A 27074-nucleotide genomic window follows, 5' to 3' on the forward strand; every position below is an offset into this window, starting at 1 on the left:
TCTGCCAATATCCTCTTAGCCCACCCCTCATTTTTCAACTGACAACTTTATCTCACAGTCCACCTTAAAAAAAAAAAAAAAAAAAAGAAAAATTAAAAGGAAATGGTGCCTGGCTGGCTCAGTCGGTTGGTTAAGCATCTGACTTCGGCTTAGGTCACGATCTCACGGTTTGTGGGTTCAAGCCCCGCATCAGCTTCTGTGCAGGACAGCTAAGAGCCTGGAGCCTATTTCGGATTCTGTGACTCCCTCTCTCTCTGCCTCTCCCCCACTGATGCTCTATCTCTCTGTCTCAAAAATAAATAAACTATTAAAAAATTATTTATTTTTAAATTTTTTTATTATGTTTATTTATTTTGAGAGAGAGCAAGTGAGCAAGCGCAAGTGGGGGAGAGGCAGAGAGAAAGGGAGACACAGAATCCAGAGCAGGCTTCAGGCTCCGAGCTGTCAGCAGAGAACCTGATGCAGGGCTCGAACTCACAAGGCATGAGACCATGACCTGAGCTGAAGTCGGATGCTCAACCAACTGAGCAACCCAGGCGCTCCCCAAAAAAAATTTTAAAAAAAGGAAAAAGGAATCAGAAACTCCTACTTAACTAAACTGAATGCGCCCTATTTGCCATTGTCTTCCCAGAAAGTGTGAATGAAGTGCCTTTGGCCCTGTTAAAAGCCAATTCCTGGGGCGTCTGGGTGGCTCAATCCATTAAACATCCAACTCTTGATTTCAGCCCAGGTCAGGATCTGTGAGATTGAGCCTTGCTCAGGCTCCATGCTCACAATGCAGAGCCTGCTTGGTTGGGAATCTCTCTAACTCTCTCTGCTCCTGCCCCACTCATGCTATCGTGCTCTCTTTCTTAAAATTAAAAAAAAAATTTTTTTTAAATAAAATAAATATAAAAACAAATTGGATAACCACACACAAAAAATAATTCATTCAAGTAATTCCTGAACAGGTTTCTGAATGGATAACCTCAGTGGTATACATTCTAATTTTTTTTTAATGTTTACTTTTGAGATAGAGACAGAGAAGAGCGCAAGCGGGGGAAGGGCGGAGAGAGGAGACACAGAATCCCAAGCAGGCTCCAGGCTCTGAGCTGTCAGCACAGAGCCCGATGTGGGGCTCAAACTCACAAACCATGAGATCATGACCTGAGCCAAAGTTGGACACCCAACCAATTGAGCCACTAAGGTGCCCCTCAGTGGTATACATTCTAAAAGCAAAATAAATACAAAGAAATATTAAACTTTGTGTGGAATGTTCTTAGTAGTGATATTAGCATTTTGCTTTTTAAACAATTTGTGTGTATTGCAGAATAGAGGAAATAAATACAGCAATGGTAATGGGAACCAGTATTTTCACACTGGAAAAGAAAAATAATTAAATGGAGAAATATCAGAAGAATTGTATAGAGTAGATTTGAATTAAAGGTACAAATATAAACATATTCTAAAAATGTAATTTAACCTTTTTTTTAAGTTTATTTATTTTTGAGAAAGAGAGAGCGAGGGAGGGAGAGGGAGACTACAAGTGGGGGAGGAACAGAGAGGGAAGAAGAGAATACCAAGCAGGCTCCACATACAGCACAAAGCCCTACGCAGGGCTTGATCCCATGACATGAGCCAAAATCAGGAGTTGGACACTTAACTAACTGAGCCACCCAGGCGCCCCTAAAAATGTAATTTCACCTTTCATGGAAAAGAAACAAATATGTGTTATGTGTGCCAGTTCCAAACAAAGGATTCAGGAATCAATGCAAACTCTAGCAACTCTTTCGCTTACCTGTCCTCCACCATGAAGCCAGCATATCCCATACAGGAGCTATGATTTCAGCTTGAGTCCCAGAACAAAAAGACACATGGGCAAACCAAACCCAACCTGGAGTCTGGAGAAGAGTCACTACAGCAGACTCACAGAACATGAGCAAGAAATAAATGTTTACTGTTGGAAGCCACAATTCTTGGGTTTTTGTTTATGTTTTTACTACAGGAAAAGTCAGAAATACAATAACTAAATACCAAGTTGGTAACATAACCATAGAGAAAGAAAGAATTATTTCAAATGACTTTTAAATAACAGTATTTTTACTGCATCTTCAGTGGAATATATTCTAGGGATACGCTCAACTGCAAAGAAACCTGAAACTGCACTGATTAGTCAACTGTTAGTCATAATATTGCCATTATTATTTTTATTAACAGCTTCACTGACATAATGCACTACAATTTAACCATTTAAGTTGTACAATTCAGTGGTTTTTAGATTCACAGTTAAGTGCAATCATCACTACAACCAATGTCAGAACATTTTCAAAACCTCCAAAGGACACACTGTACCCTTTAGCTATACCCTCCTATCTCTGCATTCCCCCAGCCCTAAGCCACTACTAATCTACTTCTATCTCTATAAACCTGACTATTCTGGATATTTCACATAAATGGAATCATATATGTGATATCTTGTGGCCAGCTTCTTTCACTTAGCATAACATTTTTGAGGTCCAACTATGTTGTACCATGTTATCACTACTTCATTCTTTACTTGTGGCCAAATAGTATTCCATTGTGTATAAATACATTTTGTTTATCCATTCATCAGTTGACATTTTTATTGTTGCCACCTTTTAATTATTATAATCATTATGATAGTTATTACATATAATTATATTATATAAAATTGCATGACATATAACTTATATAATTACATTTATGTATTATAACATTATATATGATTATATGTTATATATAATTAATATAATATAAAAATGCTGCTATAAACATTCATGAAAATTTCTAAAGATTTTTATTTATCTTGCAACAGCGTGTGCGGACGCATGCACACGAGCAGGGAATGGGCAGACAGAGAGAATCCCAAGCAGGCTTTGTACTGTCGGTGCTGAGCCTGATGTCAAGCTCATGAACGGAGAGATCATGACCTGATCTGAAATCAAAAGTTGGACGGTTAACCGACTGAGCCACTGAGGTGGCCCTTCATGAATAATTTTTTATGTGAACATACATTTTCAGTTCTCCTGGGTATATGCCTAAAAGTGAAATTGCCAGGTCATATGATAACTGTGTTTAACTATTTGAGGAACTGGAAACTGAGCCACCCAGACACCCTTAACATTTTTTGTTTTAAAGTTTATTTTCTGATACCATATAGCCACTACAGTTTTCTTCTAGTTAAAGTTTGCCTATTTCTTTTTCCTCCTTTCACTTTTTTTTAACGTTTATTTATTTTTGAGAGAGAAAGCATGAGTAGAGAAGGGGCAGAGAGAGAGGGGGAGACACACAATCCGCAGCAGGCTCCAGGCTCTGAGCTGTCAGCACAGAGCTCGATGAGGGGCTTGAACCCACAGACCGCGAGATCATGACCTGAGCCGAAGTCGGACGCTTAACCAACTGAGCTACCCAGGCACCTCTCCTCCTTTCATTTTTAAGCCATTTGTACCTTTATTTTTTTTTTTAATGTTTACTATTTTTGAGAGAGTGCACACTTGTGAGTGGGGGACGGGCAGAGAGAAGGAGACAGAGGATCCGAATCAGGCTCTGCACCAACAGCAGAGAGCCCAATGAGGAGTTTGAGCTCACAAACCATGAAATCATGTCCTGAGCCAAAGCTGGATGCTTAGTTGACTGAGCCATCCAGGCACCCCAAGCCATTTGTATCCTTAAATCTGAAGTATGGCTCCCACAGAGAGCTGAGAAGGAAAAACCCACTACTCCTATGTTTTTCCTTTACCCTTACACTATTACCACACTCCCAACACTTCTGATACTTGATGTGTGAGATTTTTTTTTTTACCCATGCCAAACAATCCTGCAACACCAGCTGGCTGTCCTACAATTAAACTCAATACTGACACTATCTACCTATAGATAGCATCAGATCCCACAGGTCCCATGAGCCTGCCCCCGCACTTCAGATGCCAACTGCCTAGGAACAGATCCCCAGGTCTCCAGGTTATCCACAACTTATGTCTGACTAAGCTACAAAGCGGAGGTTCCCATGACCTCTTCCCCCTTGGATCTGATTATTTGCTAGTACAGCTCACCCAACCAAGGGAAATACTTATGATCACCAGTTATTAAAGTATATGATAAAGGATACAGAGGAACAGCCAGATGAAGAGATACATAGGGCAGACAAGGTCTAGGAGGATCCCAAGTGCGGAAGCGTCTGTCCCCATGGAGTCAGGGTGCATTACTCTCCCAGTATGTTCACCAAACTGGAAACTCTCTGAACCCCGCTGTGTTTGGATTTTTCTGGAGGTTCCCTCACATAGGCATGATCAATTATTAACTTCATTTCCAGCCCCTCTCCCTTCTCTGGAGAATGGGGAGCAGGGTTGAAAACTCCAAACATCTAACCACGGCTTGGGCTTTCTGGTGACCAGCTCCATCCAGGAGCCACTGAGAAGACCACCCAGAGACACCTCATTAGGACCAAAGATCGTTGTTACTCCCAGGAAATTCCAAGGGAGTCCTGGTCAGGAACTGGGCTCACAGATCAAATATTAGAACAAAAAATGCTCCTCATTCTCTTTTCACCTAGGAATTTACCAAGGTTTCAGGAGCTCTATACCAGGAACCCAGGATAGAGACCAATATGAATATTTTTTCTATTATCTCACAACAGCATATAGTTGGATCTTACTTTTTTTTGCTGTTTTCTATGTCTCATATCTGTTCTTATTTCTCTATTCTTCTTTTACTGCTTTCTTTTACCTTAAGTGAATATTTTCTAATGTAACATTTTCTCTAATGAGTGTGTGTGTGTGTGTGTGTGTGTGTGTGTATTTCTTTCCTCGACCACACCTAGCCGTTAAAGCTCTACACCCGGGGCACCTGGGTGGCTTAGTCGGTTAGGCGTCCGACTTTCGCTTAGGTCATGATCTCGCGGTTCGTGGGTTCGAGCCCCGCGTCGGGCTCTGCGCTGACTGCCAGCTCAGAGCCTGGAGCCTGTTTCAGAGTCTGTCACTCCCTCTCTCTCTGACCCTCCCCTGCTCACGCTNCTCTACACCCTGGGACATAAATTGTTCCATAATCTGATCCAACCAAATTTGGGCTTCTTGGAAATGAGACTTCTCCAAGTAAATGTTTAAGATTTGTTCTAACCCCAAAGGGCTTCTCCCGGCTCTTTCCCTGGTTCTCTCCAGCAAATGAGGTAGCCTACAATTTAGACTACATGTCCAATGAATCTACCAATCTCCTTTCAGCTGCCTTTCACAACAATCTCCACAGTTTCTGAGAACATCCTTAGGCTGCAGTTTCTCCATACCACACTCTGTTACAAATAAAGTCAGCTCCTTTGGGAAATGAGTAGGAGCTACCTGCTTTGAAGTCTGCTTCTGCCTCCAGATAAAATGTCTGAGCCAGAGTCTACAGCTGGGTTGGGGACAATAGTGTGTTTCTCTAAGAGACACTTTGCTTTAAGAGCCGAACACCGGGTGGGGAAAGGGCAGTAGCCTCCAGGCTTCTCAGCTGGCCTTACAAGCTTCCAAGGGTAGGGCTATCAGAAATCTAGTATTCTCAGCAGTGCTCTGCCCAAAGTAAAAGCCTTCTTCCATCCCCAAATAGGAATGGGGAGGAGGAGGGAACCACATTACTTAACCACACTTGCCTAGAACTTGGCTTGAGCAACAGTAACTGAGGGCAAGAGGAAAAATGTTGATGTACTGCCCCCCCCCCCCCCCAGCAGGATAACCCTCTGACTGGGAGCTGGGGGTGGGGAGGCCCTCTTCCTCCAGCTGCACCAGTCTGGAATGAAACTTGTCTTACTGATCTGAGAGAGGGGAGAAATGGAGAATGTCTTGGTTCAAACAGCACAGACTCTCACTGTTCTCGTGGAGTTTGAGTAGATCTTCCAGAATAAATGTTTATTTGTTTGCTATATTCCCTAAGACTATTTACAGAGACTTTAACTGGTTGTTTTTTTGTTTTTCTTTTTAAGTAACTTTGACCAGCTTCACTGGGGACTGAGTCCACAGACCTCCTCACACTATCATGCTGGGACCTGGCATTATTTTGGTCACATTTTGGCTATATGTTATTGTAGGATTGTGCAAGTATTTATAATTATCCTAACGTTGTTAGTAATCAAGATATTCTATACAAGAAGAAAGTAGTAAATACAATAAAAAAGTAAAAACAATCTGTAATGTTAACTTGAATTGATATAAATATGGACTCATTTCTTTTTCTATCTAAAAAATCCTATTACAGGGCGCCTCAGCCAGTGGAGCATGTGACTCCTAATCTTGGGGTTGTAAATTCAAGCCCCACATTGGGTGTAGAGATTACTTAAAAATAAAATCTTTCCAAAAAAATCAAAAATTAAAAAACATCTAGGAAACCTATTTTATAACTCTGTCCACTGGAAGGGTCTAGAAGCAGTGACAACACACTTGTAATCAGTTATACCTGGCACCCAAGTTTAACTTCTGTACCAGTTATTAAGCTATTGTCCCTCAACTGCAGCGTTTTATAATTGGCTCTGAGATGCAGGATTCGGCACATTTCTCCTCCACCGCTTGCTTATTACTATTCAGTTCTGCCAAGAGGAGGCACTAGGTTAGAGGAGAGAAGGGACTTGCTCCTTCCTGTTTGCTTGTTTGCTGTTTCTCTGTCAGCCCAGCAATGCCCTTCAACCCAGAGACAGCAATTAGCAGCAATCTCTAGATTCTTCTGGTTTTCTAGAACTCTGTCGTCAGCAGCTAGGCAGTGCCTCTTCCTGGATTCCAGGTCCACCAGGCCATTCTCCCAAGTTTGCTGGTTCTGATATCCCTACCTCTTCTCAATTCTCCAGCCCTCAGAATGTACTTGATTCTATCTCCGCAGGAGTCACCATCGCCTGTGTTACCTCCATTTTCTCTTTTTGCCTTTTGAGATCTCCAATGCCCACTTAACTAATTTCCTAAAACAAATTATTTCTTTTAAAAGAACTAGTGTGGGGGTGCCTGGGTGACTCAGTGAATTGAGTGTCCCACTCCTGATTTCAGCTCAAGTCATGATCTCACAGTTTGTGAGTTTAAGCCCCACAACAGGCTTTGCACTGACAGCACATAGCCTGCCTGGGATTCTCTCTCTCTCTCTCTCTCTCTCTCTCTCTCTCTCTCCTGGGATTCTCTCTCTCTCTCTCTCTCTCTCTCTCTCTCTCTCTCCTGGGATTCTCTCTCTCTCTCTCTCTCTCTCTCTCTCTCTCTCTCTCTCTGCTCCTCTCCAGCTCCAGCTCACATTCTGTCTGTCTGTCTCTCTCTCTCTCAAAAATAAACAAACGTAAGAAAACAAAATCGATGGGTCAATACCTATATCTTGATTATGGTAGTGGTTACATGACTGTATAAATTTGTCAAAACTCACAGAACTATATCTTTAAAAAAGTACGATTTACAGAATGTAATTATACTATAATTTTCAAAATGAAAAAAAAGAATGTTGTCTATGGTCATACCACCCTGAATACTCCCAGCCTTGTCTGATCTCAGAAGCTAAACAAGTTCAGGCCTGGTTAGTACTTGGATAGGAGAAGGTCTTCAATGAAGTAGTACGAATTATTAATTTATTAAGTCTTAATAAAAAGATGGTCTTTGTGGGGCGCCTGGGTGGCTTAGTGGGTTAAGCGTCCGACTTTTGCTTAGGTCATGATCTCGCGGTTCGTGGATTCGAGCCCCGCATCGGGCTCTGTGCTGACTGCCAGCTCAGAGCCTGGAGCCTGTTTCAGTCTGTGACTCCCTCTCTCTCTGACCCTCCCCTGCTCACGCTGTCTCTCTCTCTCTCTCCTAGAAATAAATAAAACATTTAAAAAAATTTAAAAAAAAAGATGGTCTTTGCATCTTTTTTTTCCTCCCTTTTGGACAAAATGGGACAAATCTAAAAATATCCCCAGTAACAACGAAAGTCTGTAGCTCAAGGCCCTCTTAACAGGACACTGATTCCATGAAAAGGCATTTGGTCTCACAGGAAGTTGGCTAAAGCTGACCTTTGTTTTATAAACCAAGTTGCCAATTTTGTCACGTGCTTAACTCTTTCCAAACTTTTTATTTGTTGTCTGAAACTAGACAAAGGTGCTAAAAAGTTCCATAAACTAGACAAAGGTAAGAAAAGGCTTTCATGGGGCACCTGGGTGGCTCAGTCGGTTAAGCATCTGACTTCGGTTCGGGTCATGATCTCATTGGTTCATGGGTTCGAGCCCCACGTCGGGCTCTGTGCTGACAGCTAGCTCAGAGCCTGGAGCCTGTTTCAGATTCTGTGTCTTCTTCTCTCTCTGACCCTCCCCTGCTCACGTTGTCTCTCTCTCAAAAATAAAAAAAATAATTAAAAAAAAAAAAAGAAAAGGCTTTCACAAGAGGTAGTAATTAATGTAAATTAATTACTAAGGGCACTGGAAATTTGATCAAAATGATGCAAGAAGATAATAAATTCATTTACTTCCCTTTTGAGAAGACTTAAATCTCAGATGAAGGCTGGAGTCAACTCCTTTCATACTTATCTTAGAACTAGTTAAAAAAAAAAAAAAAGAACTAGTGTTGTAGATGTGGACATGTGATTAAATTTACACAGTGACTTACCAAAATTCCTCCAAAATATAACCCTAGCCCAAGCAAATCTAACCAGCAAAGGAAGCTGACAGGTGCTGCTACGAAATTCCATTTACAAATCTGTTCACCTTGTTCACAAGAATTAGACAAAAACAATTAGAAAATGCATTAAAAATGATTTTTATAGCTATCTCTGCCCAAATCACTACAAAAGCACTTTACGTTCCTGTACTGACCACCATCAAAAATTTTTATTCTCGATCTCATTTGGGTCTCTCCCATGCTTCTCTATAAGTTTCCATGCTCCCTTAGCACCTGTTTTGAATAGTCACCATATCAAGTTCCCAGCTTAATCCCTGCCATTTCCTTTCCTCTCAGATGACCTCACCTCCTATTTCACCAAGGACACTAAGAGCTATAAACTCCTTCAACGTCCCTCCCCTCTGACTCCAAACTGATTTTTCCTTCCTCTGGCTTGGATGGTTTTCCAGCTCTTCCTCACTTTTTTTGTTTTTTAATGTTTTATTTATTTTTGAAAGCGAGAGAGAAAAAGAGAGAAAAAGGGACAGAGTATGAGCAGAGGAGAGGGGGCAGAAAGAGAGAGAGGGAGACAGAATCCGAAGCAGGCTCCAGGCTCCGAGCTGCCAGCACAGAGCCTGATGCAGGGCTCAAACTCAGAACCTGAGATCATGACCTGAGCCGAAGTCAGACACTTAACTGACTGAGCCTCCCAGGTGGCCCTGAGGAAGCTCAGTTCTTAATTCCTCTTTCCACAAGCCACATTCCATTCTTTTGTTCCCATCTTTCTTCTCATTCTACTAGGTTACCCTCCTCTGCTTACAAACATTGAAAACCACCTAAACCTAAAAATTCTTCCCTAAAAAAAAAAAAAAATCTTCCCTCAATCCTGATTCGCAATCAAGTAACCACTTTCTCATTTACTAACTTCTGGAAGTACAGTTTATACTGGTTGTCTTGTCATCCAAACCTCCTGTTCATTACTTTAGTACAATTTTAAACTCTCATCACTGAAATCAACAAGGCCCTTTCAAATTGCCAAATCCAGCAGTGTCTTTTCAGTTCTCATTACCAGTTAACCTGCAAAACAATATTATGTCCTTGCTTGGTTTGCATTGCAAGACTTTCCTGATTTCCCTACTGTCTTTCCAAGTATTCTCTCTCATTGTCTCCTTCTGAATCCTCTTTCTCTGTCACTATTCTAGACGCTCAAAGATCTCCCACGAGAACATTACCCAGTTTGGTACCTTGAATATGCTTACATTTGATGACTCTCAAATCACTATTGCCATCCCCTATCACCCACCTGACTCTACATCTATCGATTTGTCCTACCAGCAACAACTCCTGGAAGCCACAGACTCTAACATTTCACATCAACCTGGCTGTTTCAGTTGGGAAAGTAGGGGACTCTAGACCCCGGAATTTTAAGTTCAAGCCTCACATTGGGTGTAGAGATTACTTAAAAATAAAATCTTTAAGAAAAAAATGACATCAAAAAACCCAAGACAAAAATAAGCTTTTTTTTTTTTTTTTTTAAGCTTCTCTATTAAACAATCACTAGTTCTTCTGGGACAAAACTAATCTTTCCATAAAAACCTGTTCCTCTTCCTTTTTATTACTATGAAATATTTACTCCTAGGAAATACTAAAACATCAGAATCACTCAGTTTCTCTGGCTTCCTTCCCTTCCAATTGATAGACAGTTTTAAAAATGTCTTTCAAATCTATGCAACTTGTTTTGAAATGCATTCAAAAAGTAAGATAGAGATGCCTGGCTGGCTCAGTCGGAAGACCATGTGACTCTTGATCCTGGGGTTGTGAGTTTGAACCCCACATTGAGTGTAGAGATTATTTTTAAAAAATAACCTAAAAAAAAAAAAAAACAAAAGTAAGCTAGCTAGATAGGATAAAGCAAATATAATAAATGCTAATTACAGATTCTAGGTGGTAGCTATATAGGTATTCACTGTGTAGTTCTTTTAATTGTTCTGTATGTTTGAAAATTTTGTAAAATGTTGAAATAAATCTGTGTACATTCATTGTTCAAATGCTTGCCTTTTTTACCTCTCTTCTGAACTACTCTGAGAGCGTAACTGAGCTCTGTTTCCCCAGTCCTTCCCATTATAATCACCCTCTAAGATGGCTCCCAAGGATCCCTTCCTGCTGGTATTTTCACCTTTGTGGAGATGGCTCCCAGAGTGTACCCCAATTGGTCTCTATGACTACAGCATACAGCAGAAGTGATGGTCTATCACTTCCCAAGATTAGGTAGTAAGAGACTACAGCTTCCAGCTTCCATCTCCGTACTCTCTCTCTGATGACTCATTCTGGGGTAACATGCAGGTCACCTAGGGATCTTATTAAATACACACACTTGAGGGGCGCCTGGGTGGCTTGGTCGATTAAGTGGCCAACTTCAGCCCAGGTCATGATCTCAGCGTTAGTGAGTTCGAGCCCCGCATTAGGCTCTGTGCTGACAGCTCGGAGCCTGGAGTCGGCCTCGAATTCTGTGTCTCCCTCTCTCTCTGCCCCTTCCCCCGCTCACACTCTTTCTCTCTCTCTCTCAAAAATAAATAAACATTTAAAAAATTATTTTTTAAAATTTAAAATACACATTTGATTCTGGAGAGCAGGGACAGGGCCTGACATACACCATTTCCAGCAAGTGGTGCAGATGCTGCCAGTTTGGGGACAGTGCTGTAAGTATAACTAACAAGTTAAGAAAAGAAGGAAAACAGGGAGAGTTAGATTTCCACTTTCTTCCCCTGCCATATTTACATACGTTAATACAGAGTGAAGTCTTTGTAGCAGTTCAGTGCAACATTAAATATACCTCAGTATATTTAATTCTGTAAGCAGTGCTTCTCAAACATAAGCATAGAATCACCTGGCGATCTTCCTAAACTATAGCATTAAGTCTGGAGCAGGAGAGATTCTGCCATTTCAAACAACTTCCAGGTGACACTGAAGCTTCTGGTCCATGGACCACATTTTTTGAGTAGTAAGGTTCTAAAAGTGTCCCCTATCTTTTGTTTTCTCCAGAGAGAGAGAGAGCACATGAGCAAGGGAGAGGGGCAAGAAAGGGGAGAGTATCTTAAGCAGGCTCCAAGCTGAGAGTGGAGCCCAAGGCAGAACTCAATCCCACAACCCTGAGATCACAATCTGAGCTGAAATCAAGAGTAAATGGTCAACCGACTGAGCCACCCAGGTGGCCCCTCCTATACCTTTTGGTTTTTTGACATACTTGATTATATAAAAATGTAAAATTTATTATGTCAAAACCACATTCAGTTAAAAGACAATGAGTTTGGAAAACACGTTTGCAACATCTGACAACATGCATATCTTTTGCGTCAATTTTCTACTGCTGCATAAGAAATTGCCATCCTATACTTTTCAAGTTTCCATACCACTAACATGAAAGATAAATTCCTTTTTTTTTTTTTTTCCTAATAGAGAGAGAGAGAGACAGCATGAGCAGGGGAGGGTTAGAGGGAGAGGGAGATACAGAATCTGAAACAGGCTCCAATCTCTGAGCACAGAGCCCGACACGGGGCTCGCACCCACGAACCATGAGATCATGACCTGAGCTGAAGTTGGATGCTTAACCGACTGAGCCACCCAGGCGCCCCGAAAAGATAAATTCTTGAAATGGTTTACAAGTGCCCGTAACACATTCCAGCTTCATTACCAACCACTCCTACCCCAGCACCATCACCCATCCTACACGCACACCCATACTCCAACCATATCTTACAAAACCCTACACACTCTAAAACGTTAACTTCTCTAACCTTGCCCAGAAAACACACCTTTGTTTTGGGAATACTGCAAGTCCAAGTAGAGGTGGACTTCTCCCCTTTTCTTTCCGTCGGTCTTCGGTCTAGTCTGCCTACTTGTAAGCCAAGCATTTCATCTCTCTGACCCCGTGGAATTAAAGTTCCACAGCCTGCTCCTTCCAGATTTAGACAAAAAAATAAATAACCCTTCTTCACAATTAACCTCTTACTACAACATGTTGTTTTCACATAATTTTTTAAAATATAGGACTATCGTGGCATAAAACCCACCTTTTAAAGTGTACAATTCAGGGGCACCTGGGCAGCTCAATCGGTTAAACAACCGATTTGGGCTCAGGTCATGATTTCATGGTTCAAGCCCCGCATTGAGCTCTCCATACTCAGCACAGACCCTCTTTAGATCCTCTGTCTCCTCCTCTCTCTGTCCTTCCTCCACTCGCACGTGGGAGTGCTCCCTCTCTCCCTCTCTATCTCAAAAATGAACATTTTTTTAATAAAGTGTATAATAGTTCTTGGTATATTCAAAGTTGTGCAATCATCATTACTATCTAATTCCAGAATATTTTCATCAGCCCCAAAAGAAACCCCATACCCTTTATCATCACCTCAGCGTCCACAGTCCCCGTAGGCCCTATCAAACCACTAATCTTTTTGTCTCTACAGATTTGCCTATTCTGGACATTTCATATAAATGGACTCATACAGTGTGTGGTCTTTCTGACCATCTTTGTTCATGCAGCATGATGTTTTCAAGTTCACCCATGTCATAGAATGTATCAGTACTTATGTCCTTCGTATGGCTAAATAATTCCACTGTAGAAGTGTACCATATTTTATCTATTCATCAGTCGACGGACATTTGGGTTATTTCTACTTTTGGCTACTCTGAATAACGCTGCCATGAACATGCTTGTTGGCCATAAAAACACGCAAGTTTTTACGTAGACATGTTTTCCAGTTCTCTTGGGTACGTAATTAAAAGCAAAGCTGCTGAATAACATACTAACTCTATGCTTAATGTTTGAGGAACTGCCAGACTATTTTCCAAAGCATTGAACCATTCTACATCCCCACCAGCAATGTATGGGAATTTCACTACTACATTTTCAACCCAGTGAGATGCTAACAATTACTGAACGAAAACAGAGGTGTGCGCCCCGCTGTATAATAATTCTCTACTAAGAATACTGAATTAACAAAAGAGAAGTATATAACTGGCAGGAAAACAAGGAGTAAAATGCTGTAAATCCGAGTGTACAGGTTTTCCCTGTTATCTGAAACTAGGACATTCCTATGAAATATTTTGCAAGCCAAAATGGCATAAGGCGAAAAAGCGATTACCATTCATTTTTATGAAAAACGTTTCAGCAATCCCAAACCCTCAAAATAACCTTTCGGAGATTTTTCTGATACCTTAGAACATATCTTGCTAATGGATGCACAAAATAAATCAAGATGAAACACCGATGCTCAGAGACACAGTTCAAAGCTATGGCAGCGAGACCCTGAGATGCGGAGTGCAGTTCCCAGGGAAGGAGCTTGGCGGTGCCACTCTCGCTGCCAAGTTGCGCACTGCCTCTACAACTACTGCTGCAAAACAGACGCTGAAGCTATTTCCGCTTTTCACCTTTTTTTCGTGAAAGCAAAACTCTTCTTCAGATTTTTTAGTTAGTAAAAACAGGCCCTAATGTAGGTCTTTCCTGGAAAACGAAGCAGAAGTAAGTGAACCTTCAAAAACCGGGGATACATCTATTGACCCAAGTAAGTGAGTTGACCTCTCAGAGCCAACTATTTGGGCATAAAATAGGGAAACTGTAATGACATTTACGTTGCAGCCGCAGTGAAGATTAAATTAATAATCCAAGTAAAGGTGCTTTCCAACACTGATTACTGGTGAGTCAGTCCTGGGCAAAGCATTAGGGGCAAAGGGCTAAATTCCGGATCCCTCCTCTTCCTTCACGGCGCCTTCCCGGCGGGAGGGGTTGCTGAGTGACAGCGGGGGCTGCAGCCACCTCCCTTCTCGGGGAGAGCCGGCCATATGAGCCACGCAGAATAAATTGTTAGAGCTCGAAAAGCTTGGCCAGGTCACTCCAGCCTAACATCAATTCAAGGAGAGAGATGATTCCGCAGTTTGCTACTTAGCTTAGCAAGTCAGCGCAGTATCTTTCTTCCTTTTTTAATGGTAACAGACTCATTTATTATGGTCGAAACAGGAAAGGCAAGGAGGGCACAAGCATATCTCCCCAGCCCCGATCCCAGCCAGTCTGTCTCTCCAACCCTCCGATAAGAAAAATAAGAAACCCGATCCATTACGAACTCTGGGGGTTTATCAATCCCGATGGCCCTCACCCCCAGACTCCCCTTATCGGAACACCCTGGGACATATGGCGCAAAGCTCACCTGGTGGCTTCCTCCAGTTCGACCTGTCTCTGACCAGGCGCCTGCGGAGGCATAGTAGCCATCGCCCCCTCCGCCTTCTCCCGGCCAGGTGGTCTCAGCCGGGCCGCCCCCGCGCACCCGCCAGGAAATGGGAGGCTGCGGAGGTTCAGGGCGAGGAGGATACAAGGGCGGAGGTGGGTGCATGGGCACATCTCCACCCCCTGGCCCGTAATAGCGGCCATACGACGGGCCGTCACTGGGGCCGTAGCCCGAGCGCCTCAAGGCCGACATGGGCTCTGCTGCCCCTAAGCGCTTCCCGCCCCCCACGACCGGTCCATTGCGCAGGCGCGTGCCCGCGAGAGGAACTGGACAGCAGTGAAAGGGGTCGGCCGACAACAGCCAATCCCAGGCCCGGGCCCGCCCCTTCGGCTGCCGAGTCCCGACAATTGAGGAACGGGGATCCGTGACTTTGGGGTCTGGGAAGCAGGAAGGCAAGTGGCAGCACCGTGTTCCTCAATACAGAGAATACGTTTTCCCATCCATCTAGTCAATCTAGATTCCTTTTCCCCTTTTACCAGGGATGGGGAAAGGATGTCTCCGGACCGCACGACAGCCCCGCCTCTTCCTGAGGACGGGCACGTGATACCGGAAGTGGGTGGGAATAATATGGAGGCGTTTCCGGCAGGCCCCGGCTGCTGAAAGCCGGGGCAGAGGCGCTGCTCCTGGTCCGGGTTCCTGTCCCGGTCCCGCCCAGGCGGCGACTGAGGTCGGAGGAAAGTGTTGGACACGCTGGCCCACCGCCGCTGTACACTGCAGCCTTACCTCAGCTCAAAATGAACTATATGCCCGGCACCGCCAGCCTCATCGAGGACATAGACAGTGAGTAGCTCATCTCCTCTGGATGAAGTTTGGGGCGAGATCCTTCCTCCTGGGCGCGTACCTCTTCGAGAAGGGGCTCGTAGAATGAGTCTGGGGCGGGTTGAGTGTGTTTTTGACACGATTCAGGGTGTTCGGCGTTGACATCCTCCTCGTGAGTGAAGAGCCGCTAGACGCTCGGTTTGCCCACCCTCCTAGCCGTCTACCTCAGCCCTGCCTCTCGCAGCCTCCACCAATCCCCGGGGCCGGTAAGCCACAAGCCGAAGAATTCAAGTTCTGCTGTGGAAGGACGCGGCTGCTGAGGCCCAAACAGGAAAATTGCCCTCCCCCCACCCCCTTCCACTGTCTCCCACCTGCGATATATCGAAGTACCAGGTTGTTACTGGTGGATGAATGAGAATAGTTAGAAAAAGGATTCATTAAGAAACGGGGATTTTTAAGACAGCAGTAGTTGGACGTAATTGGCAGTAAACATAGGCTTTGTGCTGCGTAGCCGTTGCAGTATTCTTCTACCGTAAGGGTCTTTAGCATTTTGAGGTTGTGATAGTAGAGATCGCTGCCAGACAAGGTCTTGACTTTTCTGGAAAGGCTGAATCACTTCACATTTTTTTTCCTTTTTCTGTTCGTCAATTTTCTTTTTACTCCTACTAAGAAGACCTCTCTTATTCCTTGTAATTGTTCTGAAGATGCGCTCAGTCCTGTTCAGAAGAGGAACCAACTTACGGTTGTCCTGTCTTTTTCTAAGCTCTCCTCTGTGAATTATTCCTCAAGCCACATTTTCTAATCATTGTAGTCCTGTGATCTGTCTCATTAACTTGTAATTGCTGCAAAATGGTTTACACGGTTCTGAACAAGTCACAACAATCACAGTGACTGTGAATGCAAATTTAAAAAATGAGTCTGTGGCGCCTGGCTGGCTCAGTCAGTAGACCATGCAACTCTAGGTCTCTGGGTTTTGAGTTTGAGCCCCATGTTGGGTGTAGAGATTAGTTAATAAAATCTCTTAAAAACAATAAAATAAGGGGCACCTGGGTGGCTCAGTCGGTTAAGTGGCGGACTTCAGCTCAGGTCGTGATCTCACGGTGCATGAGCTCAAGCCCCATATGGGGCTTGCTGCTGTCAACTTGTAAGTGCAGAGACCGCTTAGGATATGTCCCCCTCTCTCCTCCCCTCCCCCGCTTGTGCTCTCCCAAAAGTAAATAAAATATTTTAATAATAATAAGCTGAAAAGTGAGCCCATGATCATATCCTCTTTTTGTCATGGTCTGAAATCATTTTTTTAAATCAAAATTAGTGATTTTGCTGTCAAAAGAAAATGTAGTGTGAATTGGACCATATTCATGTATGAATAAGAACTGCACAAGCCTATCTGTAATATGTAATAATATGTATGTAGTAAAATCTTCAGTTTTTGTCATCTGTGGATGCCCTTTTGTTTCCACCTCTCGTTTTATATATCTGAATTATGTGAGGCCCCTAATACATTGTCCCCTTTTACTAAAAAATAATTTTTGTCTTCAAGCCCTCTAACCCATTCTTTGTGGATTCCAAGCCCCCTCTGTTACTGAAAAGTTTGAAACAATTTTTTATGCACCCTTCACTGCCCCTGCACCACACACACAGTTTCATCTTCTCTCCTCAGTCTTTCTGCAAATTCCCCCATCCCCTCATCTGAGTAGGAAGTGTTCCTCTCTTTCAGTCTCCTTTATTTCTCTTTCATTCCACTGCTTCTTCCATTAATACCCTTTTCCTCTCATATCTTCTCTTAGCGTGGATCCTTCACTCCATGTATATTCTGGTCTGTGCATCTCATGTTTTCTGTCAGTTACGTCTCCTCATCAGACTCCCATCCCTGTTTTCCTGTCTTTACCCCCAAACGTTTTGATTCCTCTTCATTTGACTCTACTTCCTGACTACCTCCCTTACCCCTGCAGTCTTACTTTTATTGTCATCAAACCGCTGAAGCTGCATTCTTTTTTTAAAAAAAAAAAAAAAAGTTTATTTATTTTGAGAGAATGTGCACGCCGTGCCGTGAGAATGTGCAGGAAAGGCACAGAGAGAGAGAATCCCAAGCAGGCTTTGCACTGTCAGTGCAGAGCCCAAAGCAGAGCTCGATCTCAAGAACCGTGACATCATGACCTGAGTGGAAATCAAGAGGGCGGACACTTAACGGACTGAGCCACTCCAGGCGCCCTTGAAGCTACATTCTTAAAAGGTAGCAATCTGATGCAGTCCTCTGGGTTCTTCCCTCCCCTCTGCAACATTGTGATACTATTACCACTGGATTCTTAATTCTGTTTTCTTTCTCGGTTTTTGCCAGATTGATACTTGGTGATTTTTATTACCTAACTCTCAGCATTCCCTAAAATAGGTGGTCCCTTAGGATCTATCTTTGGCCTTCTTTCTTTAAATCTCTAAGAGAGCTCCTGGACTTTAATAATTATATCATCTCTTTGTGGACTTACCCAAAATTGCTCTAATTCTGACCTCTTTGACGTTCCAGCCTTACATTTACAACTGCCTGTTGACATCTCTACATAGGTGTCCTGATTAGCACGTCAGAATCACAAATAGCTAAGTAGTCTTCCACCTTAAGCTTTTTTTTTTTTTTTAATATTTTATTTATTTCTGAGAGACAGAGAGGGAGACACAGAATCTGAAGCAGGCTCCAGGCTCTGAGCTAGCTGTCAGCACAGAACCCAACACAGGGCTCGAACCCACAAACCGCGAGATCATGACCCAAGCCAAAGTCGGACACTTAACCAGCTGAGCCACCCAGGTGCCCCACCTTAAGCTTCTTTTATTCCCAACATTTGATAAATGATCTGCCCTGACATGAAGACTTAAAAATTCCTACATTTCCTTAACTCCTCTCTCCAGCACTCACCCCCACCCTCCCACACACACAAACTCAGCTGACCAGTCCCATCATTTCAAACTACATAGTCTTGGGGCACCTGGGTAGCTCAGTTGGTTGAGCATCCAACTCTTATTTCTGCTCAGGTCATGATCCCAGGGTCATGGGATCAAGTCCCACATCAGGCTCCTCACTGAGTGTGGAGCCTGCTTAGGATTCTCTCTCTCTCCCTCTGCCCCTCTCTTGTGTACACGCTGGCGCTGTCTCTCTCTCTTTCTCTTAAAAAACTAAAAGGAACCACATAGTCTTAGTTCTCTCCGCCCCTCCCTTCTAATTGGCCTTGACATAGGTTTCTTTTTCATGTCTCACATTCTGCTCTCCCATTTCTGCCATTTTGGTCTTCAGTATTTTCTTGTGAAGTATCATGCAAGTGGAACCTGCTTCTGCTATTTTGTGGATTTTATCTCCTGTGACTTCCCTTTACACCCCCAACTTTTAGCCAAACGTATGGATACATAGAGACATTTTTTTTCCTGCTGCCTAAATTATAGATTTCCCTTTCTCTCTCCTTCCCTGTCACTCTTCCTAGAGGCCAAAAATTATCTACCTTTCAAGGTTCAACTCAGATACTTCCTCCAGCTAGATAGCTTCAGTTTCATATAATTACGATTTGCTTTCTTGTACTTAATTATAGCCCAAAAAAGACTACAGGTTCCTTCAGGGAAGAATCCTGTCTTGTTTCTCTGTTATGCTTCTAGAAAGTACTTTATCTATGGCATTAAAGAAATTAATCAGGGCGCCTGGGTGGCTCAGTTGGTTAAGCGTCCAACTTCGGCCCAGGTCATGATCTCCTGGTTTGTGGGTTTGAGTCCCGCGTCAGGCTCTGTGCTGACTGCCAGCTCGGAGCCTGGAGCCTGTTTCAGATTCTGTGCCTCCCTCTCTCTCTGACCCTCCCTTGCTCACACTGTCTCTCTCTTTCAAAATTAAATAAAACATTAAAAAAAATTTTTTTAAAGAAATTAATGAATTTTGCTACCTATTTTAGCAACTGGCTTAATGTCAGTTCTTCAGTATGAGCCGAAAGTCACCTCTTTAAAGAGGTTTTCCCTAGCCACTTTCCCTCTCTTCATCATACTGACCTGCTATCCTCTTTATTATTCCATTATACTAAAATCATAGTAGGTCATTTTGCGGGGGGGGGGGGTGCAGAGAGGTGGGGGGGAGGGTTAGTTTTTTGTTTGCCTTACTCCACCAGGAATATAAATTGATAAGGTCGATGACTTTCTGAGTCGTCTTCTCTACTGTATATCTCAGCCCCAGAACAGCACATAGCTGTCAATAAATATTACTGAATTTTTGCTCTAGCTGATTATCGGCATCCTCATTCTACCCTTCTGAGTAAGGCATTGTTTTTATTTAAAGCCTCCTCTGATTCCAAAGTGTGAAATAGAAGCTCTTCTAAGTTGAGAGGGAAATAATTCTAGAATTAAGATCATAGAGGTCATCTAGACTAAATTTCTCAAATTGTGGATATAGAAGCTGACACGACACTGGGAGGGTTTAACTGCCAACATCAACTTCTAGAGTCGGGAGTCAGGCCTCCAGGCCCCTCACCCACCGCTTTGCCCCCTCTGCCGCATTCCGATCCTTTTCAGCATGACTCTGTCGTCTAAACCCCAGAATACCTTGGTCCTCTTTCTGATTTCCTAATGAACTCTGTCATAAATACATTGGAAAAGGAAGTGGGAGAGCTTAAATTGTTATTAACTTCTTTTTATTGTTAACCCTGTAAACTAATCCTGAAGCTAACAGTTCTCATTTTTTAAAGATCTTTTTTCTTCTCCCCAGAAAAGCATTTGGTCCTGCTTCGAGATGGAAGGACACTTATAGGTTTTTTAAGAAGCATTGATCAATTCGGTATGTACTAGTTGTGGACTCATCCTCTGGAAAAAAGAGCTGCCACTGTATGTATTTGTGTGTTAGTTCATGTTGAAATTTACTTACCTGCAACTTTCTAAAGTATCTGGATAACGGAATACTGTTTTGAGTCATTACATCATTGTTTTCCAAATCATGATCAGGTGATTCAAAAGCTAGTATTTACAAGCTTGTATTTCTAAAACTGGTTTTCACTAGAACATACGATTACAATGTTTTGGACTGTTTCTTTATTTTCCCCAGTAGAGGGAGCCAAATGATAGAAATAAACTCAGTCCACTGAAAAAGCTGCTCATTTGTACATTGGCTTGGGTGCGACTACTCTTCAAAGCAGTTCCTGCCCTGAAGGTAATCCCTCTCTGTCCAATGAAAGTTGGATAGAAGGTATTTCCTGAAGGTTTTTAGGGATCCCAACATTAAGTTCAAGATTTTACAGTTTAGGGACACCTCAGACTCAAGAGTCTTGGTCTTTGTTTTGCATCTGGCATGTCTCTAAAGAGATCTATATTTGTTTCTGTTTCAAGGAATTTCTCAGTTCATATCAACATTTGTTGGACCTCTGCTAGTGGATTTGAGCATGAGGAAAAGTAACATAATTGAAACACTTATAGGAATTATTGAAGATAGCATAGATACTTGCTTTTCTTCAAATAAGACAAACAGTACCAATTTTTAAAAGAAAAGTAATTATTCTTAACGCTTTAGAGTTCTGAATCTTAAGTCAAATTTGTCAAACTATTTTGAGGAGGAAAGTAGCAAATACTTTATTCTCAGATTACCAGGTATGGTTATCTGACCCCGTGAAAAAATAGGTTTTTGTATATCATAACCCATGGATACCTGCACTGGGTTAAATGAATCCTAAGTACTGAAACAAAGTTAAATCTTTGGTAAATCGTCATATACACATACCCACACAACACAGAGAAATTGCTTTTGTCTTAAAAAGTTTCAATCTCTGCAGTTGTTTAGGCTTTAGAGTCTTCCAGCTGCCCTACTCCTTTATATTCTCTTACAGTGTGTTGATATTTGCAGTTTAACTGATATAAATGAATTTAATTTTTGTAACTGATTCCCACCAACAGTCACACATTAGTGCAACATAATCCCAAATGCTCTCTCAGTTTGCAGTTGTTTAGAAGTCCCCCAGGTGGTGTGTCTTAGTGAAATAAGAGAAGACTGTTTCAAATTTTAGCTTTTCCCAGAATTAGAAAGTTTGGAAATCATGTTTAGCTAAATCTTTTCTACTCGAAATAACTGATTATTTGAGTTATGGACCTTTACCCAATAATTTGAACTAAATATCTTTGTTTCTTCCCTATACACTTATAGCTAATTTAGTGCTACATCAGACTGTGGAGCGTATTCATGTGGGCAAAAAATACGGTGATATTCCTCGAGGGATTTTTGTGGTCAGAGGAGAAAATGTGGTCCTACTAGGAGAAATAGTAAGTGAAAACCGTTAAGCTGCTGTGGGTCTTGATAATCAAGCTAGTTAGGTTTCTTTTGTCTTTTCAAGAAGGAAAAAATACATTTTTCACATTTCTCCCAGCTTCTCATAGGAAACCACCAAATTAGCTTAGGAAAGCTAGAGTGGTAAAAGGAAAACTATAGATGAGCACTGAGTGTTATGTGGAAACTAATTTGACAATAAACTATTTGTAAAAAAAAAAAGGAAAACTATAGAGAATAATTAACTTTGTTTCAGTGCCTCTTGGCATTTTAAAGATTTTGATCCATTAGCACAGTATCATTGATTTTACCTGCTATCATAAAAATACCATCCTTACAAATATGCTCATTAATGTATTATTTCTGCCATTTTTAATAACAGAAAATTGAAAAACTTTACCTAACAAGAGATGAATAATTCAACAAAGAATGATTTATATACACTGGAATATTTTGCAGTCATTTAAACAGTTGGTTACAAGTAGGTTTCCATGACATAAAGCTAATGAGCAGTGTTTGGGGGAAAAGACACATTGAGTGTTCAATGTGATGTCCCTGTTTTTTAAGGGGGGGAAGGGAAAAGAATAGCTGTAGGAAAAGCGATCTGTTACCTGTCCTGAGAATGGAGCTCAGCTTCACTTGGATTCTTAGCTCACAACTAAAGAGGTACCTGTGTATCTATGCCAGGAAGACCAGTTGGCAGGTGAAAAGTTAAGTCTTCTTTAAAGTGTTGTTACTGTAGGGGTGTGTGTGTGAATACATAACTATGCATATACATCTATGTAAGATTATATACATACAAAATCAGAATATTTTAGAAAGTCATATATGAATCATATATAACTATTAGTACTCAGACCTTTTCTTAGCTTTTTAAGTTTTTATTTTGTGTTTATTTTTAATTTTTTAGGTTTGTTAATTTTTTGAGAGAGAAAGAGAGGGAGACACAGAAACCAAAGCAGGCTCTAGGCTCTGAGCTGTCATCAAAGAGCCCAGCGTGAGGTTTGAACTCATGAACCATGAGATCATAACCTGAGCCGAAGTTGGACGCTTAACAGACTGAGCCACACAGGAGCCACTTATGTTATAAACTTTAAGAGAGAGAGAGGGAGCACATGATTGGGGGAAGGGTAGAGAGAAAAAGAGAGAGAATCCCAATCAGTCTCCAACACGGAGCCTGACTCTGGGCTACATTTCACCAACCATGAGATCATGACTGAGCCAAAATCCAGAGCAGATGCTCCACCGACTGAACCACCCAAGTGCCCCTTAAATTTTAATTCCAGTTAGTTAACATACAGTGTTATATTAGTTTCAGGCGTACAATATAGTGATTCTCAGACATTTTTAAAAGAAGATAAAACTTCATGTTTTACATAAAATATTTACTTAAAAATGCTTTATTTAAAACCTTTGACTTTGCTTCTGATTATTGGGTTTGCCAGGAAATTCCAGCTAAAAACTTTGGCATTTGCTTAATTTTATCCTTTCCTATTTTGTTTTTAAAAGTTTTCAGTATAGTTTCTCAACACCTACCCACATCGCAAGTTAGATTTATAGAAGTCTTTGGAGTAGAGTGGTTTGGTCTGTAGCAATTCTCAAAAATAAACCGTTTGAGAAAGTAATGATATCATTCTGCCAGGATCAGGTTTAGAGGCCTCGTGTTGAGACAGGGAGCTAAAGATGACTAATCAATATTATCAGTAGCAGTATTGCTAAGTGCTGCAATGAAATGAATGGCATTTTTTTTCTAATTTTTGTTTTTGTGGTTGCTATTTTTTGGTTCATTAGATCATTTTTTGCACATTTCAGCAGTAGAAATTGTCATATCATTGTTAATATGTAAAGGTTGAAATACAGCACTCAAGTATCCTGGGGTGTGGGGAGTGGGGCTAGTAAATGACTATTAAGTGGACTGCCAGTATATTGAGAGGGGCTAACCCCTCTCTGGACAGGAGGAGTATGGGTGATTATTCTTTCCTTTATACTTTTCTCAATTTAATTTTTTTTTTAATTTTTTAATGTTTTATTTGTTTCTGAGAGAGAGAGAGACGGCGTGAGCAGGGGAGAGTCAGAGAAAGAGGTATAGAATCCAAAGCAGGCTCCAAGCTCCGAGCTGGCTGTCAGCACAGAGCCAGATACGGGGCTCAAACCCACAAACCGTGAGATCATGACCTGAGCCGAAGTCGGACGCTTAACTGACTGAGCCGCCCAGGCACCCCTCTCAATTTAATTTTTAAAGAGGAAATATGTTACCTATCAGAGGAAAAGATGCAAGTTAAAATATTCATACATACTCTGCTTCAGTTTTATAGTTGTGAACACCACAGAAATGCTTTGTGTGCCAGTTCACATTGGCACAAATGTGCCCCTGTGTAGATGTATACGTGCATGAGGAGGGATGGTCTTGCATTTGTTCTTAAAGGTTCATTGTTTCCTGGGGGCCCTTTTGTGGAGAAAGTACTCTTATATGTTAATGGTTTGGATGCCGCAAAATTTTTACAGTGGTACCATTAAACACTTAACGGTTCAAGTTAGTTGAACCGTAAACAGCTTATAAATCAATGGTCTGTTTGAAGAAATTAAGTACCAGCCCTAGGGAAACTCATACTCAGAAACCATTTAGATTCTGTGAACATCTTAAGAAGTCCCTAGATCCTGCCTCAAGGATGGTAATGCACACAGCCTTATGTAATAAGACTGCTTGTTGGGAATTGGCATCATCATAACCACATGAATAGCTTGATGATTAGCATATTGAAAAGTCTAAGAGGCAGTACACCAGGCTATGATATTATCTTCCCTTCAGCTGCTACCCATAGATTGTGACGGCAGGTTACATTTGATTAGATCTGCTTTGCCCAGTACAGTTAACATTTGACCCAGGGCAGGACTTAATGTAATTTGTTTGACTTTCTCTCTAACCTCTCTGGTGAGAATCTTCCATATGCCCTCACTGCCTGTGTCTTTCAGGGCCTTTGCAGGCATGTGCAGTGTTAGCACCCGGGGTAGGCTGGGGCAGGCATGCGCAGTGTTAGCACCTGGGGTAGAGGCTGGAGCAGCTGTAGCACGTCGGTGATGTGTTGATGCCTTCCCAGAATTTTATTGTTGAAAATCATAGAAGAAGATAAGAAATAAGAATACCCATGTTTATAAGGCCTTCCGTGTTACAGAAACACAGAATTGTTTAAGGACAATAAACAGTCTATGGGTAGCGAGATACTTTATAGCAAGGTTCTGCATTATAAGATTAGTTATCAGATGTTTGTAAGGTGTTCAGACATAAAAATATTAAGCTTATGCCATAGTAAGTGAAAAAAATACAGTTAATATTTGCATTGTGGGGTTTTTTTTGTTTTTAAGTCAATACATGGAAAAATTGGAAGGATGTTCACCAATATATTACTGTTCTATACTGGAATTACAGGTAATTAAAAAAAATTTTTCTGCTCTGTTCTCTAAATTTCATACAGTGAGCATGTATTTTTAAATTAAGGGAAAAATGGGGAACCTGGGTGGCTCAGTCAGTTAAGTGTCTGACTCTTGACCTCAGCTCAGGTCTTGCTCTCAGGGTCGTGAGTTCAAGCCCTGCATTGGGAGTGGAGCCTACTTAAACAATAAAATAAGGGAAAAAATAACTTTTTTTAAGTAAAAATCTTTTAAATTAAAATAGTAGAGAAAAGACAATAAACTATTTGTAAAAAAAAAAATAAATAAATAATAGAGAAATATATTGGAGCCAAGCTGGTTTTTAGTAACCTAACTGGTCTACTGAGGTTTTCCCTAGAAGACGCGTTGTCTTTGAGTGGGGGTACATCTTTGAATCAGTGTTCTCTGCCACCTTAGTGAGCCACAACCCCCAGAAATTAAGCTGACTTTGATAATGTAAAAATAAAACACTCAATCTAGACTCATCTTGGCCTCAGTAACTTCTCTCTTGTGTCCTGTAGGGTTGGGGAAACAGCTATTCATGCTTATATATGCATATATATATATATATATATTTTTTTTTTTTTTAAGAAAAACAGTCCTTGAGTAATGTAGGGCTTCAGATAACTTAAAGTTTTTTATACACACTGCTACTGATCCTTGTTACCGTGTTCATCTAAGTATGTATTCTGTAGTAGTGTTGCCATTTCTCTCTGAAACTGATCTGTCCTCAGGAGAAAGATATTTCAGCCGTGTCACAATCATGAAAAAACAACTCAACCCTGACATAGGAATCCATTTGCCTAAAGATCTACAATGTTTTCCATTCTTGGTGGTCAGTGGAAGTTTTTCAACCCTGCTTATTTTGTAGGACTTGGAAAAGGAGAGTGACACACCGCTCCAGCAAGTGTCTATTGAAGAAATCCTAGAAGAACAAAGGGTAGAACAGCTGACGAAGCTGGAAGCCGAGAAGCTGAAAGTTCAAGCTCTTAAGGATCGGGGTCTCTCCATTCCTCGGGCAGATACTCTTGATGAGTATTAAGTCGTGTGCCCAGAGGCCATTGCTCTTGGTGAGCAGAGGCTCCCACTGAATGAAGGGGTGACATTCTGGGCACCTCACACATTTGACTAGAGACTGTAGAGTTTTGAAAAGTCATTTTTATTTTGAATTCTTTCATATGTGCAACATGAAATCATGTGGCTTTTTTTTCCTTTTTAATGACAAAATCATGTTTAAAAAAACCGTGGCAAGGACTCCTTTCACACATCACTGTGGAGCCAGCGACTACTGCTTTATATTGTTCTTGAACCAAATTAGCACTCACAGGAGACATTCTTCATTTACTTGTAAATAAAATATGAATCTCAAAACTCATGTTATTTCCCGTTTGAGTTGCCTCCAGTGAATTGACAGATTGAGTTTCTGCTCTCAGAGGTATATGCTGTCCGTGGGCTGCGACTGCCCCCCTTCTGTGACAGTTCCAAGTTGCTAATTACCTGTGAAGGGACATTTTCAGGTCCACCCCTCTCCTCTTTTCGTATTTTTGTCTGGTAAGAAAAACACATTTTGAGGCTTGAGAAAGGAGCTTTCAGTCAAGGTGAGCAGTTACTGATGAGAACAGAAGCCTTGGTTTTGAGAAACAGCATCACAACTGCAATCGCTGTTCCTGCTTCACCGACAGCGACTCCACACTGTTCCCGTGAGATCCAGCACTTTACTAAAGTGACTTCCTTTGTAAATCTTCCTTTAATTTTGTGAGGTTTTCCTCTTCCTTGCATTGAGTC

General features: G+C 41.7%; 2 protein-coding genes across 2 annotated transcripts in view; one reads left to right on the plus strand and one right to left on the minus strand.

The window, feature by feature from the left end:
• The window catches only part of BAG4 (BAG cochaperone 4), a 29477-nt gene extending 14362 nt beyond the window's left edge, over positions 1 to 15115 (minus strand). The window contains exon 1 of the mRNA XM_039242524.1: positions 14759 to 15115. Within this exon, the coding sequence (XP_039098455.1) occupies positions 14759 to 15028 (270 nt within the window). The 5' untranslated portion in view covers positions 15029 to 15115. The remainder of the gene's footprint in view (positions 1 to 14758) is intronic.
• Positions 15116 to 15262: 147 nt separating this feature from the next.
• On the plus strand, positions 15263 to 26660 carry LSM1 (LSM1 homolog, mRNA degradation associated). Its single transcript, XM_039242526.1, has 4 exons — positions 15263 to 15616; positions 20319 to 20387; positions 21741 to 21856; positions 26161 to 26660. Exons 1-4 carry the CDS (start codon positions 15571 to 15573, stop codon positions 26329 to 26331), a joined length of 402 nt encoding a protein of 133 aa, XP_039098457.1. The 5' UTR covers positions 15263 to 15570; the 3' UTR covers positions 26332 to 26660.
• The last annotated feature ends 414 nt before the right edge of the window (positions 26661 to 27074 follow it).

Source organism: Hyaena hyaena, unplaced genomic scaffold (assembly GCF_003009895.1).
Source record: "Hyaena hyaena isolate Hyena2069 unplaced genomic scaffold, ASM300989v1 scaffold_215, whole genome shotgun sequence".
NCBI lineage: Eukaryota > Metazoa > Chordata > Mammalia > Carnivora > Hyaenidae > Hyaena > Hyaena hyaena.

Bases quoted from the DNA above. Each gene is read 5' to 3' on its own strand.
- LSM1 (XM_039242526.1), top strand. From the start codon at position 15,571: ATGAACTATATGCCCGGCACCGCCAGCCTCATCGAGGACATAGACA. The intron at 20,388-21,740 runs GTATGTACTAGT...ATACACTTATAG, and splicing joins AAGAAGCATTGATCAATTCG to CTAATTTAGTGCTACATCAG. The intron at 21,857-26,160 runs GTAAGTGAAAAC...CTTATTTTGTAG, and splicing joins TGGTCCTACTAGGAGAAATA to GACTTGGAAAAGGAGAGTGA.